Raw genomic sequence first — 18,559 nt, 5'->3', positions numbered from 1 at the left:
CATCTCCAAAAATGAGAGAGTAGATATTATAATTTACGATAGTAGGTGGACGCGCAAGCGTTACCCTTATTTTTCAATAAAAATAATTTTTTAAAATCATATTCTATTAGTTTAAAATCATGTTCGAAAACTCTCTTGAACTTTACATGAATAGTATGAAATATTGTTTGATAATTGTTCAAAGAATGTTCAAACTATAATTTTATCAAAATTTGAATCACATTTGAGCGAGGTTCAAACTAAAATTTAAATACAAATCAATTTGAACCACTTTTATTCAGAATGAGCCTGAATAAATTAACCGTGGATGTATGAGAGATATTTTAACTTAAAATGAATATTATTATCTATAATTTTTTCTAGAAAAAAAAAATCAATCTACTTTTAAAGTTATGACAATTGGTTGAAGACATGCAGTCAAATTTTTTTTGCGACAAAGCAACAAATTTTAGCTCTTTTTGGAAGGCATTTACATATAGTGTATATATATATATATATATATATCACATATATTATTATGTAATATTAAACTTTAATAATTATATTTATAAGAAATAAATCATTCATACCATATTAAACATATAATTATTAACGATTTTTTAAAAGTAAAGCACAGTTTTTCATACATGAATTATACAATTTAAATGTAAAAATAGAAATTTATTAGATAAGTAGATATAAATGACCCTAGTGACATGTTATATAGGTATGTAATTATTATTATTTTTAATTTAATTCATCGCCAGGACGAACGCACGAACGCATTTGCGCCGTCCCAAAACCGCTAAATTGAACCCGCTCCAAAGTTGACGTGCTGAACGGAAGTAAGCTCCGTCCTCTGGTTCAAAGAATGGAAGAAGGTAGAGGACTCAAGCGCCCTCTCATCGGTGACGACGATGACAAGCATCCTCCGTACGCGCTACTTCTCGATCTTGTTTTGCAGTCCATTGAGGTGAAAGAGTAGGGTTTCTGGCGAACGTTTTCCTTTAATAATCTTGCAATTGGTAGTTAATACAGGCAGCAGAGGAAGCCGAGGTTTCCTAAAGGAAAGAAATCAAACGTGGAAGTCCGTCTGGGTTCTGTAGATGGTTACGATGGGGATTCGAATCTCCAGAATGGTACTAATTTCGCGGCGAAGGAGCGAGCCAAGCGCCGGATTGAGAAAAGGGAGAAGGACCTCCTCGGAAGCTCGTCGGACATTACAGTTTTTGAAGAAGAATACGAGGTATAATTGTCTACCTTGTTTTTGTTAGTGTAGAAGTCTCTTCTAGCTGTAATTTTTGGCCTGCGTTTCGTTGTCCTGGTTAAAAGATCGTTTCATTATGGGGCTGTATGGTAACAAATAGGATATAACCTTAAACTTGCCCAGCAGAAAAAAAAAAAAATTGACAAATTTAAATCCAGGATTTACTAAAGTTGCTAAAGCAGTAACCATACAATCCTTAAGACTTGTTCCGTTGGTTGTTTTTAATGAAGATTGAAATCAACCGTTTTCTGTACATTGGTTTCCTCCCATTTTGTTTTTTTTGAACTGGATGAGAGATGTCAAACCATGCCCTTTCGATTTAAAGCATGGTACATATGTTTTTTTATGTTATTATCATAGGATAAGGTAGAATTCTTCTTTTGATAGCCTAAAATCATACAATCGAACAAAATTCTTGAATTGCCCACTTGTTGCCAAACTTATTTCGCATGTGGAGGATAACAAAAAATCAATTGAGAGGTTCTCAAGGACGATCGAAGAAATGAAGGAGTATTACTATTTTATAATTGAATGAGTAGAAAATTAATCAAATTATTGTTGTTGTTTTGGGGCTTCTTTTGAACCTGTATTGTTCCTAGAAGGAAAAAAATTGTCTTAAATGGAAGTAATTGGGATATTAGAAGCAAAGAAAGGGCGTGACTTGTCGGGGGAAATTTTTTGTATATACCCTCTTTTAACATGAGTGTGGAATCCCTTCCTCATTGTTGACATGTTGAAGTGTTTCAGAATATTTCTCGTTTTTGTTTTGTGATCTATTTGATTTTATGGATGCTTACTTCTATTGAGAAAAAAGAGAGGGAAATAGGGAGGGAAGGAAGTGTGGAGATCTTCAAAGATGGACATGGGATAACAAACAAAAAAAGGGTACTGTATATTGAGGGGAGCCAATTATCAGGGTATGGATGTGCTTAAATGTCATTTAGAATAGAGTTTTTATTTCTATAAAAGGTGGGATGGAGGTATATTTATACATAGAAACAGATAGATGGAGGGAAGAAAAAAGAGATTTGGAGATGCAAAGAAGAATAAGAAAAGAGAATACGATGTGGGAAAACAAAGATGCAAATACAATGTTATGAAGATGGGATGAGAGAAGCATTCTTAGAGTGTGCAGATGATGAAAAAAGATCACAAAAAGTTCATAGGTAATTGTGGAATTGGGAATTAGGAGGATAAGGATAATAGATATCAACTGACATGGAAGTTGTTGGGGCATGGAGGTTGTGGACAAAAAAGAAAGAGAATGAGGTGAAAAATATACATATCGATTCAAAACTAGAAGAGAGGGAAATAAAAACATTCCGAGCATGCGGTGGATGACTAAATAATATTAGAAAAAGTTAATAGATAATTAGTGGTGTTCATAATAGGAAGTATAATGAGAATTATCTATGAACTGATATGAAAGTTTGTTAGGTTTGGGTTATGGTGAGTGATGAGGGGCTAGTGGCAGAACTTGGATTGGACAGAAAATGGTGGCACATTATGCTTGATGGAAGCCTAGGAAAGTGATGATTGGTTAAGAAGTGATGGACAAATTTTGGACTAAAACTTTTGTGTTATGTTTGGGCTGGTTGGGAAGGTTTAGGACCTTTAGATTTGAATTTGGGGATGCTAGGAAACTAATAGTGGTTATTTTATGACAATTGGATGTTGAGTTATAAGTTATGAATTTTTTATGTGAATTGTTCACCACTACAGGAGGAGAACAAGTGTTTGGGGGGGGGGGGGGGGGGGGGGGTGTGGAATTCCTAGAGTTCATAAACCTTAATTGTGGTTATTTTACAAATCAATATGCAAGCCTACGCATGGCCATCTTTTATGCATCATTTTGCAAGAAATCTATGGAATTTTGAGTTTTCTATTTTAGTTTTATTCTCTTTTATTCCTTCTTATTATGTCATATTTCTTTTCTTCTTAAGTTAGGGTGGTGTACATCATTCGGATTTTAGCTTCATTTGGATGGCTTGACTGCATCGTCTACTCGTCTGGATAGCTCTCCTGGATCGCTGGTCTGAATAGTTTGCTTGAAGAGCTTGTCAGCTTCACATGTTCGTTTGGATCGCTTGACCGGGTTTTTCGCTTTTTTGGATCGCTTGAACTGGTTGTCATGTAGTTTGATCGCTAGACCTCATTGTCTGAAGCCTCTCCCAATGCCGGAGTATTATTTCTTCTGTGCAGGCGGGTCAAATCCCTGCCAGCTTTTGCTCTGGCTCCCTTTCCCAACCAACAACCTTCCTCTGTTTTTCTATGATGTCGGATCCTCCTTACATATGGAACTGTCCCTACTACAGACTCTCCTCTACCGGATCCATCCCGCTGCAGCAACTACAGCCGCTCTCCCAAGCTCCTTTGTTGCAGAAGCGACAACCGACCTTCCTGTTTTTTCTAATAGTAACCGGTCCTATTTTGTAGCAACCACCTCAAACACGGAGGGCTTTTTACCACGTACAAAATGAGCATGTCTAGCTCTACTAATGAGGTTATTTTTGAATTAGAGATAAAAATTCTACCGAAATAACCCCTTAACTCTCACTTTATCACAAACCATAAACTCAATGGCCGTAACTTTCTTCAAGGATCCCAATTCGTGTTTATATTCATTTGTGGCAAAGAGAAAGATGAACATCTCACGATAGATGACACAGTTTTCTAGCCCTCTAATCCTAACAATCGCTCATGGAAGATCCAGTATCACATGGTCGATTGATCAATTCAATAACCACAATGATTGAAGAAATTTTCTTGCTTTATAAGACAACGCAAGAGATTTGGGAAGTTGCACTTGAGACTTATTCTGGTACTGGAAACACAACATAATAGTTTGAGATTGAAACAAAATTACATGAGCTCCGACAAGAAGAGTTAAGTGTGACTCAATATTTCAACACATATACATAATACTAGTTATGTATACATGATATTTATGTGTGAAAATGTTCTCAAGATGCTATGTTATATAAAAAGATAGTGGAGAAGAAGATGATGATCAAGTTTCTATTGAGTCTACATATGAATTTAGATGAGATCAGAAGAAGAATTATGGAGATGAAGTCTCTCCTTACCACTAGGGGAGCCTTTACTGATGTCAGAAGAGAAAAAGTCAGAAGAAGCTCATGATGGGAGAAAATGTGGATTCTCTAGCATTGAATGCTCCACAATACAACTCCTTCCATGAATCGAAGTCAAGATGAATCGTCCTTTGTGTTAACATTGCAAGAAACTTGGTCACACAAAGGATAAGTGTCAACAATTATATGGAGAACCTGCAGATTGGAAATTGGAGCAAGGGCAAGGGTGGAATGACCTGGGTAGTAAGGCCCACACTGCTACCTTTTCTGAAGGTTAGCCAATCCTAGCCCTTCACCAAAAAATAATTGGAGGTGTATTCAACTTCTTTTAAGCATAACTGAGCTACCTACTAGCTTGATGATGCAACAAGGTTTCATGTTCTCCTTAATAATGGAAGATTTCGACCTAGTTAATCGATTCAAGTACTTTTGATCACATGACTTATTCATGCTCTCACCAACTATCAAAAGTTCAACAACTTGTTAGATCTGCCAATGGTCTTACTCTAGGTTGTTGGGAAAAGAGAAATGAAAGTCTCCAAAGATATTCAACTATATTCTGTACGATATGTTGCCTAATAAGATTGTAGCTTACTTTCAATTAACAAGCTTACTCATGTTTTGAACTGCGTTACTAACTTTCATTCTCTTGTGAACTTTAGTGGTTAGATTCGGGGAAGGTAATTAGCAGTACTGAATTGCGTTAATGTCTATACTTGCTCAAGAAAATCTATTCTTTTTTACACATAAACATCTTCTTCTCGTTTCTCTTCTCATATTTCCAAGTCTATTGTGTCAGAGTCGGTTGAAAGTCAAGAATTGTTATGACATTGTCGTCTGGGTCATCTTAACTTCCATTATGTTGCAAAATTGTATCTTCACCTCTTTATTAATTTAAGCTAGAATTTTGTTAGTTTGAAATTTGCCAATTGACTAAATATACTCGTAATTTTTACCCCCTGTCTCAATACAAATTCTCACAACTTTTGTCCATCATTCATAATGATATTTGGGGACCATCGAAATAGAAAATAATCATCAGAGTCAGATGGTTTATCTTTTTTATTAATGACCACACAAGAACTAGTTAGATATTCTTCATGAAGGAAAAAACTGAAATTGAACAAATCTTTCAGTCTTGCTATAATATGATTTTCACTCAATTTCAATGCACTCAATTTCAATGCAAAATTCAGATTCTCAAAATTGATAATGCAAATGAATACTTTGACTGCATTCTTGGATCCTACCTTGCAAAGAATGATAACATCATGTGGCTTTCTATGTTGATACTCCATAATAAAATGAGATTGCTGAGAGGAAGAATAATTATATCCTCAGGTATCTAAGTCTATAATGTTTTTTTCAAAATGTTTCAAAAGTTTTATAGGGATGTGCTGTGCTCATAGCTACCTAAATCTTTAATAAAATGCCAAACAATACCCTTGAATTCAATGCCCCTCTCGATATTGTGATGAAAAAAATACCCTCATGTCTGAGCCTTCTCCTAAAAAAATTTTGAGTTACTCTTTTGTTCACTTATACCAACCAAACCTTAGAAAACTTGACCCAATATCCATAAAATGTATCTTTCTTGGATATGCTTCTAAAAAAAAGGGTATAAGTGTTATTTTTCTATTATAAAAAAAAATACAATACCTCCATGGATGATTTCTTCTTTAAAAACCAATCTTACCTCTCAAACTTTGATATTAAGGGGGAGATTTCGGGTGAATATTAGACTCGAGAAACTATGCTGGATACCCGCACCGATCTAGAGTCATCATATCCATTTTTACTTCCTTTTAACAATCTTGTCTTCCAAGTTTCACCAATTGAGAACATCCAACCTGAGGTTGGCAACAAGGAACTTTATGTCTATGCCAGGTTAAAGAAATATACTGAGCAGGATAAAAACAACATACAACCACAAGATTTTTCACAACCAAACGGAAGTTTACACATCTCTGAAGTTCAAAGGGAGGTGGAATCCGGTGGAGAAGATAAGGAAAGTTGCGCAAATTATCCTATTCAAGATTATGTTGTATATGGGAGGTTATCAACTTTTAAAGCGTTTGTATCTAATCTTGATAGTGTGCAGATACCTAAGTTCGTTCATGAAACACTTCAAATTCTAGAATGGAAAAAGGCAATTGAAGAGGAGATCCAAGCTCTCGACCTAAATGACACATGGACATTTTCAAAGCTTCCTTCAGATGAATGATATGCTGGGTGCAAATGGGGCGTTCAATGTAAAGTACAAAGCAAATGAGAGCATTAATTTGTTCAATGCTAGATTGGTGGCCAAAAATTTCACTCAGTCTTATGGGATAAACTATCAAGAGACCTTTGCTCTAGTGGCTAAGTTAAACACTGTGAGAGTTTTTTCCTTAGTAGTGAATAAAAAGTGGGAACTACATCAACTTGACATCAAGAGTGCATTTTTGAACGGAGAACTTGAGGAAGAAGTGTATATGAAAATCCTACTAGGACTGTAAAATGACTCAAATAGATATTTAGTTTGTAATCTGAGAAAGTTCCTTTACAATCTCAAATAGTCTTAAAGGGCTTGGTTTGACAAATTTGTCAATATTATGAAATCTAATGAGTACATTCATTGACAAACAGATCATATACTGTTCATAAAACATACACAAAGAGGCAATAAAGCTATATTCATTGTCTATGTATATGATATGATCCTGACATATGATGAAAAGAGATTGAGAACTTTAAGGAGATTCTTGCCACTGAATTTGAAATTAAGGATCTAAGGTCGATGATATACTTTCTGGGCATGAAAGTCGTTAGATCCAAGATGGATATAGTGATATCCCAAAGAAAATACATTCTAGACCTACTAAAAGAGACATAAATCTTGTGGTGCAAACCTGTTGAGACTTATATGAAGCTAAATAAAAGGTTACATTCAGGGGAAGAAAAGACACACCAGTGAAGAAGGGTAGATGCCAGAGATTGGTGGATAAGTTTATCCATCTATCACATAGTATACCTGATATTGCTTACTCTGTGTCAACATATGAATAGTTCAAATGAAGATCATTTGCAGATTATTTACAGCATATTGAAATTTCTTAAGTGGACTTTCGACTGATGGTTACTGTTTAAGAAATTAGACAATATAGAGGTAGATGTTTACACTGATGCTAGTTGGGCATGAAAATTCATGGACCCAAAGGTCCATTTCTGGGTATTTTTCCTACGTATAGGGAAAATTTGTCACCAAGAGGAGCAAGAAGCTAGTAGTAGTCTCTAGAAGTAGTGCAAAGTTTGAGTGAAATGCAATGAATCTGAGAATTTGTGAAGTAATGTGGATTTAAAGGTTACTAAATAAGTTGAGATACTTTACTGTTAATCCCATAAAGATATTCTGTGATAGACAAGCTGCAATTAGTATTGCAAACTTGTGCATCATGACATGACCAAGCATATTGAGATTGACAGACATTCTATCTTGGAAAAAGTGAATGGAGACATTACACTTAATCTACATTCACACTCATCTTCAAGTCGTTGTTGTCTTCAGTAAATCTTTACCTCTAGTCATTTTCACTGATTTGAATACTAAGCTATCTGTACAACATCTATGATCCAGCTTGAGGGGAAGTGTGGAATTCTACTTTTCCTTTTTTTAATTTTTTTTCTCTTTTAATTCTTTTTATTATGTCATGTATTTTTTCCTTTTAAGTTAGAGTTGTAATTTGATAATTGAGAAATAAGGGAATATAATTTATCGAATTTTCTGCATAGTTAAAAGTTTATTTTTTAGTAAATCATTGGGTATAATTAATGCATAAACGGTAGTATTAAAGAAGGAAAATATAAATTGAAACATTATAAATTTCCCACACAAAATTTTTCTCTAAAGGAATCCTGTGCCTCCTACTCCTCTTTTGGCTCCCTTCTATTCTAGAAAGCCAGTGAACCACTCTAAATTTGTACTATTTGATATAATTCATTATTGAAAATAAGGATCCTAAATTTAAGCTGTTTTAAAAGCTTTCAAAATGATTAATGCATTTAAAATCTCCCTTCAAATCCTACATTTCCCCTTGAATAAATAATATTAAAATAACAATTAAATTCATGATTTGCGATTTGATGATGACACTCCTGGTTCATCATTAAATACCCTCCACTCAATAAACTCTTCTTTGAAGATTTGAAAGTATTTTAGTTAATTGAGAGGACTAATACTCCATATGCTGAATAAATGTTGGAGTATTTGTAAATTTATTTGCATCAATATCTATAACTATTGAGATAAGTGATAACAATAATAATTGTTGAAGCCAAACTATATTTTCTCAAATTCTAATCCGAATGCTTTATAATTTTTATTAGATGATAATACACTTTTCTCAAATTCTGACCCTATACCCTATAACCCTAAACCGAAAAATAATGTATCCACCCCCCAAAAAAAAAAAAAAAAAAAAAACTATATAGAAGATTTATTCTGTTATTTTAAATCAGAATTTTGAGTGAAGTCAGTGGAGAGATCAATTATTATTTTTCTCTTTCTAGGTCAAGATATATGTATGTATGTATTTGTGTATGTTTCCTTAAGAACATATCAGTATTATTATGACAATTGTGCATAACATTAACATCATCAATTCATTGTTCGCCCTAAAATGATGTCAATGTTATGAGGGATCAAGGCACCTCGTGGTCACATAAAGTGATTTGTAAATATCTTGTTAACAATGAAATTATGAAGTTGGGGTTTCTTTTATTAGTGTTATATTGGATATGGAATTTAGTTAACTATTCTCATCAGTTTTTTAATATATTTTTTTTTCTTACAAATTGTAAATGCTTGAAAAGTTTCATTGTAATGTCATTGTAATTAGAGATGTAGTGCAGCAGCTTTTCATGTTGCACATGAATTCTTTCACAGTAAGTGTTTTCCCCCAGTTTTCCATATCATTGATCCCTATTCTTATCTCTTATATCATTTGTTAACCCATTTATCTTTTTCTGTTGAGCTAATGGATAAGATTTAGGATGCATAATGCTGGGCTATAATAAGAATGCAACTGTAGCTGTGTTTTTGAAATAATATATATTTTTTGGATGAAGGGTAGAAATGCAACAAGATAAAAATCTATTGGTGGAATTGAGTTATGTTAGTCTTGAAGTGTCGCTTACAACCTAAACTCTCAGATAGTTTAAGCTCTGATAAAGTTCTTTTGTGTTAGTAGTTACACAAGTCACCTATATATTTAATTTTTTTTGCTCCCTCTCTCTCTCTATGATGAAATACAATCCTGCAAATGAAAAGATTGTAAATATTTTGCTTTCTAAAATTTTTTTAAGTCCTTTTACATGTTTCCTTAACTAATTGCCTAAATATTAAAGCATGTATGAGTTAAAAATCAGAAGTTAGAGGGCATGAAGATATACTTTCAATTATTATGAATTTAAATTTCATTCAAGGCTTAAGGATATATTTTTGATTTGTCATACACATTGCTCATTATATTTAACTAAAGTTAATAAAGGTAGGATAGGTTTATAATGGGTTATGCTAGGCTTGAGGTGGTGTTTACTACTTTGGTGAGGTATGTTTCCTCTTTAGATTGCCAATAAACATGTGAAACCTTGAATAATTGCAAATAATAAGATACCAAAATAGAGAATTTAGAAGTTATGGTTTTATTATTTTACTCATGATAGGGAAATAATAGTAGTAGCTCTGGTGATAGAAGTGTGACTTTGGGTGATCAATATATCAAAGGGTGTGAACGATTTAGATATCTTGGGTCCGTTGTTCAAAGCGATGGTGATATAGATGGGGATGTTAATAGTAGAATTCAAGTTGGTTGGTTGAAGTGGATGAATGCTTCAGACCTTTTGTGTGATAGAAAAGTACCGCTTAGACTGAAAGGAAATTTTTATAAGACGGTGGTGAGACCTGCAATGCTCTATGGCGCTGAATTTTGGCCTTTAAAAGAGAAGCATAATAATAAGTTTAGTGTTGCGGAGGTGAAAATGATTAGGTGGATGAGCGGCTTTACACTTAGAGACAAAATGCGAAATGAATATATCCGTGATATGGTTGGTGTAGCTCCTGCGTCGGACATTAGAGAAAGTCGTTTTAGATGGTTTGGTCACATTAAACGTTGACCATCCAATGATCCAATTATGAGATTAGATGTTTTAGATTCGACTTGTGTTAAGAAAGGTAGAGGTAGACCTAGGAAGATTGGGGCTTATTGTATAAAAAATGATCTTAATATAGTAGAACTAAATGAAAATATGACACTAAATAGGACGCAATGGAGAAAAGGATTCATGTAGCCGACCCACGTAGTGGGATTAAGGCTTTGTTGTTGTTGTTGTTGTTGTATAGGGAAATCAAATCTATTCGACTATTCCTATCTAAACTAGTTGTTGAAAGTCGCACTTGATTTGTCTCTTAACTCCATGTGATGCAGCTTTTGATGAAGATGAAGATTTTTATTGTTGAAGTTGAAGATCTACTCTTGAAATGAAAGTGTTTTGGTGGAAGAAAACCTTGGCGAGGAAGTTCTAAGATAAGATGTTCACTTGCTGTGGTTGTGGCTCTTTGAATTGCTGATTTTCCATCTTTTAGAACAAAGAGTATAGGGTGTTGGGCCACTTTAATTCTCATACCAAATGATGGGAATACGGTGACAAGGATTTTAGATTTACTGGAAAGGCTGTGATTATGTTGTGGTTAATGGAAGACTTGGAAATTGATGACTAGTTTTGGCATAAAAAAAAACAAAGTTAGGGTTGGAACTTTCTAATCATGTTTAAACTTGTTGCCTTTCTTGGGACGGGTGATGACATTCAAATAAAAGTTTGGATTTTTTTCTCAGTTTTTTTTAAGCAGACTATGATATTGGCAGATGAAAAGAAAAATTGATTAGAACATATGCCGACATAGACAAAAAAGCCTTGTGGCCACATTAAAATCATCTAACTTGGAGCTTGGTATATTTGGAAAGTTATGACAATATTTTTTTGGTTGATTCTTCCTTTTCGAGCATATATAATTTGAAACTTTTTATCTACAAGCTCCTACTGCTAGAGTTGCTAATATCAGAGGCAAAATCAAGAGAGTTTGGATGCTTGCATCCCCACTTCTGAGAGATGATCAAAAGCTATAACGCCATATTAGGATCACAGATCATGTGAGGAGACGTGGGGGTTGGAAAAAGAACCAGGTAAGACACATATTCACAAGGTATGTTCTAAAGTTGATCCCAAGTTTTGGATACAAGTCAAGTTAGAAATAGACGAAACTCTACAACCATTGTGATGTTTGGATGATCTGTAATGGTTCATTGGCTAGGTTATACGAGGGGTAGAAATATTTTAAGGTCTTAGGAAAGTGGAGCTGATGCAAATGAGTAAGTGAGGAAAGAGAGAGAAGTATTTTAGGGCTTGCAAATGTTAACTATGGTAGATTCATAAATTATTTTGAAAACTGGCAGCCAACCGCCTTCATTATGCAATTCTGCAGACAATCAAGTCCCTTTTTCATGGGGTATAAATAATAAATGAAAAGCAGCAAAAAGGAGAAGATGCACATACATGAAAGCATTTTGAATTTCCATCTCAAAATTCCCTCTAAAGATTACTGTGCCCCCAACCCGTTCATGATCACAACTAAGTTTCCTTAATTTGTGCTGATTAGCAAGCTTCCAAAATAATTAATGCATTTGAAAGTCTCCCTCCAAAATCATACGTGCCCTCCTTGATTACCCAAAAATAAAATAATTAAATCCCTACACTTTTATTTGCTGATGTGTACACTTGCTTGTCTTGCATTAGGCAATTTTGTTTTGTTTTATTGGGGGAGGATTGCTAGCACCATCATAGTAGTAATAGAGTAAAGATGTTAATGTGGAGGAAGAAGAAATTGGGTTTTTTTTAGGAGGAAGGATTGTAAATATATTTGCATCTTTGGGCCAGTAAAAACATAAATATCCAAAAGATAAAATTATATGATTTACAGGTTTGTTTCAATGACATGTCTATAAGATGTTATTATGTTACCATAAATATCCACTTTTTGTTCATTGTGCATATTGTTAGATTTTATTTCAAACTAGGAATCATCTTTTGGCATGTAGAACATGTTTTGAACGAAAGATTATCAATGTGCAGTTCGATGCACAATGCTTTTTTTTTTCTCTGTTTTTTTTGCTTTAAAAAGTGAAGCACAAACAAGCTTCATTTAAATGAAACATATTTATCACAACAACATTACATAATACTATACTATCTAACAAACTAAAAGCAAATTAAAATCATGAAATGATTTATGGCATTTTAAATCAAATATTTAAAAGAAAAAGTTTTTATCAACTTGAAAGTAATTGGCCACACATATGCTGTGACTATCAATCTATGTTAACTCATCGTTGAACCAATATTCTTCTTTGAAAAGGAAGGAGCATCATACGCTCTGCAAAACAACATTAAAGCCCAGGCTTACACAACATTAACACCACAATTAACGGGCATGTTTCATTGTGCTTTTAACTAAATTGGTCCATTAATTTACGAAATCATTCTGGTTTAGCAGTTTAGGTTTTATCGAACATATGCAGGCATAGTTTATTATTTGTTTGTGCAACTGGTAATCTTTCAAAATTTTAGAAATTAAAACAAATTGCATTGGGAAGGGAATAAGAGGATGGTATAGGTAGGCTGTTCTTGTCGCCTTTTGTTGTGTATGTCATGAGCATTGGTCACCACGACCGAGTAGGCCAAGTTCAATGGCATTTTTGTTATGATCTTAGAGACGATATTTATGGGATGTTTGAGGTCATTGCTCCTGAGAACCTATAAGATTAGATATGGGTTTGTATAAAATTTGTTTTTGCTAAAATACCCTATATATTATGCTGTTTTGGGTTGTTGAGTAACTCACACTTGACTAACATATTTATGGCTCTCCAGATCTTTGGCCGAACATAACCAAATATGTGAATGGGTCAAATGCGAGTTTTCCTTGTTTAGTTTGTGACATATGATTTACTTTGAGGCTTGTTGCATGCTTTTGTATGAGATGTGTTAAAAATTACCATCGGAACTTGTTAGGGCACCAATGTTTCATAGCTTTTTGATTTTGCTGGTTCTTTTGAAGAAACATATCTTAAGGACGTTTGTTCACAAAGACTACTTATTGGCAATTAACTTGCTAGTGTTCTTTCAGAAGTTTTTTGCATTTACATTTTTTTCCTTAACATCAAAATTAACTTTAGGTTACATTGGAAAGCCAATCCGATCGGTGTTTGCTTTGTAGGAAATTTATTTGAGATATTTGGATTTTATACCAAATCAATTGCCGCCCACATTTTCTTTGGAGGGAGTTTATCTGTCAGCCAATGTTTTTACACCCAAACAAATATCTGCTTAGCGAATTCTTATACATTCACCTTGTCTAGCTTTCTTATGATCCATCATTTCTCACTCCTTTCAATGTTCTCATTTAATCTCTCTCTCTCTCTCTCACGCGCGCGCGCGCGCACACACACACACTTCTCTCTCTCGCGCGCGCGCGCGCACACACACACACACACAACACTCTCACCCACCCACCCTCTCTTTGTTTCCTCAGTTGGGTTTGCACTAGAAAAAGTCTGAATATCTTGTTGGCATGCCAGCAGCATCTTCATAATCTAATACACGTAAAAAATACTTGCATTCTTTTTCATATAAATTTTGATAGAATTTATAGTCCATTTACGTTCTTTTAGACCATCTAAATTTTGAAAATATCTTTTCACGATTCTATTGGAAATTCCGGTTGCCTGCAAAGTAACTTCAGGTTTATTTTGTTTCTTTCCCGTAAATGTTTTCACTATTTAAAAAACGAATTTGATCCTTTGTTTTTGTTACTTTCGAATAAGATGAGCTTTTAGATCCAATTACTGCTTAATGGAAGATGAGCATGAGGAATCTGTTTTGGCAGGATGATTCTAACTTTGAGGTTGATGGCGTTGAAATAGAACCATTTAATTTGCAGCAAGAGAGAGAGGAGGGATATTTTGATGAAAATGGAAACTATGTTGAGTATAGACATGAGCAGGAAATCGAGGTTGTTCCCATTCTTCAAATTTGCTTTCACCTATCATTCTAAATGAGGAAATACTTGACTGATGTGTTTCTAATGATTTATTCAGGATGCTTGGCTGGACAGTGTTTCTGCTGACTCAAGGTTTGCAGAAAAGGTTCCAGATAGGCAAATTTTAGAGGAAGAATATGAGGACCTTTCCTTAGAAGAGATACGAACTTTGAAGAGGAGAATTGTCAGCATTCTTCAGCCTGGAGAAAATGTAAGTTCTGTCATGTAGAGTTTGCATTGTGTTTATCTCTGTATCTTAACTATAACATTTTCACTTTTCTTTTTTCTTGTTGATGTCAATCCTACTTGCATGTGTGCACATGTATGATAAAATCATATTCAATCCTCCATTTTGCGTAATTCTTTTTTGTTTAAAGCTTTTAACCTCTAAGTGAGACATAATGGTCCTTTCTTATCTGATGACAGTTGATTTAAACATTCATTTAGTTTGTTTAAACTATCATTGTCTAATCATTGCAAACACGAGTGTATTTAAAAAAAATACAATAACAACAACAACAACAACAACAACAACAAGCCTTTATCCCCCTAAGTAGGGTTGGCTACATGAATCTTTTTTCTCCATTGTGTCCTATTGAGTTGATATTTTCATTTAATTCTAATAAATTAAGATCATTTTTTATACAATATACCTAAGTCTTTTTAGTTCTACCTTTGCCTTTTTTAACATAAGTCGAATCTAAAGCATCTACTTTTCTAACCAAATCATCAGATGGTTTTCGTTTAATGTGGATAAAACCTTCTAAGACGACTCTCTCTGATCTTGTCTGCCACTGGAGCTTCACGGATAGATTCATTTTTGTACTTGTCTTTTAGTGTCAAGCCACTTATCTACCTAAGCATTCTCACCTCAGTAACACTTAACTTTGTTTTATGCTTCTCTTTTAAAGGCCAACATTCCATGCCATAAACCATTGCAGGTCTCACCATCATCTTATAAAATTTTCCTTCAAATCTAAGCGGTAATTTTTTATCACACAATAGGCCCGATGCATTCCTCCTTTTCAAACAACCAACTCGAATTCTACTAATAACATTCCCATCTATATCACATCATTGTGAAAAATAAACCCGAGATATCTAAAATGCTCACATCTTTTAATGATTTGATCACCCATAGTTGCAATTATGCCACTAGAGCTACTACTTCTAAAATTACATTCCATATATTTAGTTTTGGATCTACTCAAACGAAGGCCTTTGGACTCTAATGTATTTAAAAAAAATAAAAGAACTAAATTTAGTACATGTAGAAAAGTAATTACTAACCTCAGTTTTATTTTATTAAATAATCGTTTCATGAACTTTTTTGACTTATTTTTCCGCAACTTTAAATATTAGCTTCGATGAGTTCACTTGATCATAAAATTGAAGGTGTTATTCCTAATTAAAATATTTGATTCTTCACTATTTCACTTAAATTTTTAGTTCTTATGAATTACTTCATATATTGGTTTTCCTCTTTTTTTCATTTGTTTAATTAATGATTCCAGTTGGTCAATTTTCGATTACTCCTACAAAATATAATATTTTCCTGCAGTTAAATCCTAAAATATTTCTTCAATTTAATCTCGCTCAGGTGTTTATATATCTAAAAAAATTTTAATAGAGTTATAGTTAAAACTTTTACCTCAATTCTTTTTTTTTTGTATGATCAATGATCCCAATCCCTTATTGTATTTTAATTTGAATATTATTCAACATTTGCTTTCTGAGCTCTTTCAGTAAAAACATAATATTATTTTTTATTAAAATGAAATTTAAAATAATTATTTTTGAAATAAATAGAAAAAGAATTTCACCTTTCTTTCTATGACTTTTAGCCCATCCCTGTCTACTAGGCCCATCCCTGTCTACTAGGTTTGCACTTTGTTTCATTTTTCGGTATGCTCAAGATAGATTCTTGTTGGAATCAAACACAAGGGCAGAGTGAAAATTTTATTTTAATTAAAGCACAAGTTGTTGATTTCAAACACAGTTTCAACCCTTTTCACTTGCGACAAACATTAACGATTTGTTAAAATTCAAATTTTCTGTTCTGCATTACTTACAAATGATTTAAATTCATTCATAAATTATCATACGTCTCCCTACAAGTTATGTAGTATATATACACACCATATATTTTTCCCATAATATTATTTTGAATATATTGTTTTCTACCCTATCCAACTACAAATCAGATAAATTTGCTCTCAAGAATGATATAACTAAGGATTATACTGCTCTCCATACAAAAATCATTTCTTCTGTTCTCTGTTTTACTTATGAAAAGGTTAAATTGATTGGAATCATATTTTGAAACAAAAATGCAGACTATATAATTCCAAAGGACAAACGTAGAAGCTAATGAAAAGATAAAAATAGAATTTTAAAAGTAAAATATTTAAAGAAAATATAAAATTAAGATTTAGACAAGATTTAATGATAATTAAAAAATCATGCTGAATTACAAGACCAATTAAAATAAGAGAATCTAGAGACGATTGATGAAGAAGAAGACGAGTAGATGCAAATAGGCAATATTAATTCTCTCCATCTCCATTTCCAACTAATTAATGCATACTCATAATAAAACGGTACATTTCAAGTTTGATCTTAAACGAGGCAAATTTCAAAAATTTTCATGGTCTAATCACTAATGCCTCAAAAATTAAAATCCCACATTCGAGTGCTTGTAATTTCCTTTTACATGAGTAGATGGCTTAACAACTAAGAAAAAAAAGGCCTTCACAAAATTATCAAAATTTCAACAAATTATGTATGAAAACGAAAGAGTAAAAATTGAATATACCAATGGCAATTGGTTGCGCTTTGAGATGTCGAATGGTGGGATGAGATGCGGGCAAGCAAGGCATTAGTCTGCCAACAATTGTTTTTGTTGCAAGATGCAGGGCAGGGACAAAGAAGTCATTCCTTTGCGACTTGGGAGCGCCGGATGGAGGGATAACAGGATGAGGGTCACAAGACGTGGAATAATGGGGTGATCAAATGAGCAACTATTTTTTTTGAAATGTGTGACGGTGCGAAACTTGGGACAGTGGGAAACACGAGAATTAATAAGAATTTATTAGAAAAAAATATTTTTTGGTTCGAGCTAATGGAGGCATGGGCCTTTAGGACCCCCAGTGTGGATTATTGCTTGCCCAATATTGTTTATCATCCACACTCGACACTTAGGGTCTGTTTGGGGCAGCTGTAGATTATTTATATACTGCAGATAAACAAATTATCCTTATAATCTGACAATCTGTAGATTATCAGGATAAACTTATTTGTTGTTTGGGGGAACTTATTCAGAACGGCTTATTGACAACTGTTACTGGATAAATGACTATTCTGCCCCAGTTTGTCTTAGCTTGCAAAACATAAATCGATCAACAAGTTCACTTCAGCTTTGCGCATGGAAGCCATGGTTGCCCTTAAACAAATGGGTCGTCCAAGGTGTTATATCTCCTCTGCTTGAGAATTATTTGAGAAAGGTAATTGATTGGATCTTTGAATGACTACAAGAAAGTTGCCTTTGATGATGGATTATCCAAATCTTGGATTGAAGCCAAAACAAAGGAAAAATTGAACTTAAGAACCTAAGAACCTAAGAACCTTAAGAACCTAAGAACCTGTCTGTAGGAATTAAAGATGTCATTTTTGTTGTTTGGACGTATTTAAGCTAAATCCTACAACCAAACAACCCATAATTCTCATTTCCTTATCAAGAATCAGAAAAATGCCTTACAAAATGAAGGCATAAAATACTGGTTCAGTGAATTTACCTAGCGTTTAGTGATGCGAGAAAAAGGCAACGATGCACAAAAGAAAAGCGTTCGACGCGAGAAGAATGGCAACGATACAAGAAAAGGCAACTAAGAGAGAAGAAAACGTTCGGTGAATTTACCTAGCGTCAGTCGAAGATTTGTGGTTTCCTCCCTGTTGATGAACGCGAACAAAAAACCTTGTGTGAATTCAGTTCGCGACGCAAGGTGTCGAGGATGAAGGACCTTGACTATGGCTCGGGATGAAAGGGGCGCAGAAGAAGTTAAACGATGAAGGAGCTCGGGACGACGGTGA

The 18,559-nt window shown here is 33.9% G+C and overlaps 1 protein-coding gene across 6 annotated transcripts in view; it reads left to right on the top strand.

Moving 5' to 3' along the window:
* The first annotated feature begins 747 nt into the window (after positions 1-747).
* The window catches only part of LOC110032255 (CD2 antigen cytoplasmic tail-binding protein 2 homolog), a 60,537-nt gene continuing 42,725 nt past the window's right edge, over positions 748-18,559 (top strand). For all 6 annotated transcript variants that reach the window (XM_020735825.1, XM_020735822.1, XM_020735823.1 and 3 more), the window contains exons 1-4: positions 748-912; positions 1,018-1,225; positions 14,318-14,443; positions 14,529-14,681. In XM_020735825.1, the coding sequence (XP_020591484.1) occupies positions 851-912; positions 1,018-1,225; positions 14,318-14,443; positions 14,529-14,681 (549 nt within the window). In that variant the 5' untranslated portion in view covers positions 748-850. The remainder of the gene's footprint in view (positions 913-1,017; positions 1,226-14,317; positions 14,444-14,528; positions 14,682-18,559) is intronic.

Source organism: Phalaenopsis equestris, unplaced genomic scaffold (assembly GCF_001263595.1).
Source record: "Phalaenopsis equestris unplaced genomic scaffold, ASM126359v1 Scaffold000899, whole genome shotgun sequence".
Lineage (NCBI taxonomy): Eukaryota > Viridiplantae > Streptophyta > Magnoliopsida > Asparagales > Orchidaceae > Phalaenopsis > Phalaenopsis equestris.
Note: the sequence above shows the minus strand (reverse complement) of the source record. Positions and strands in the feature narration are given on the sequence as shown.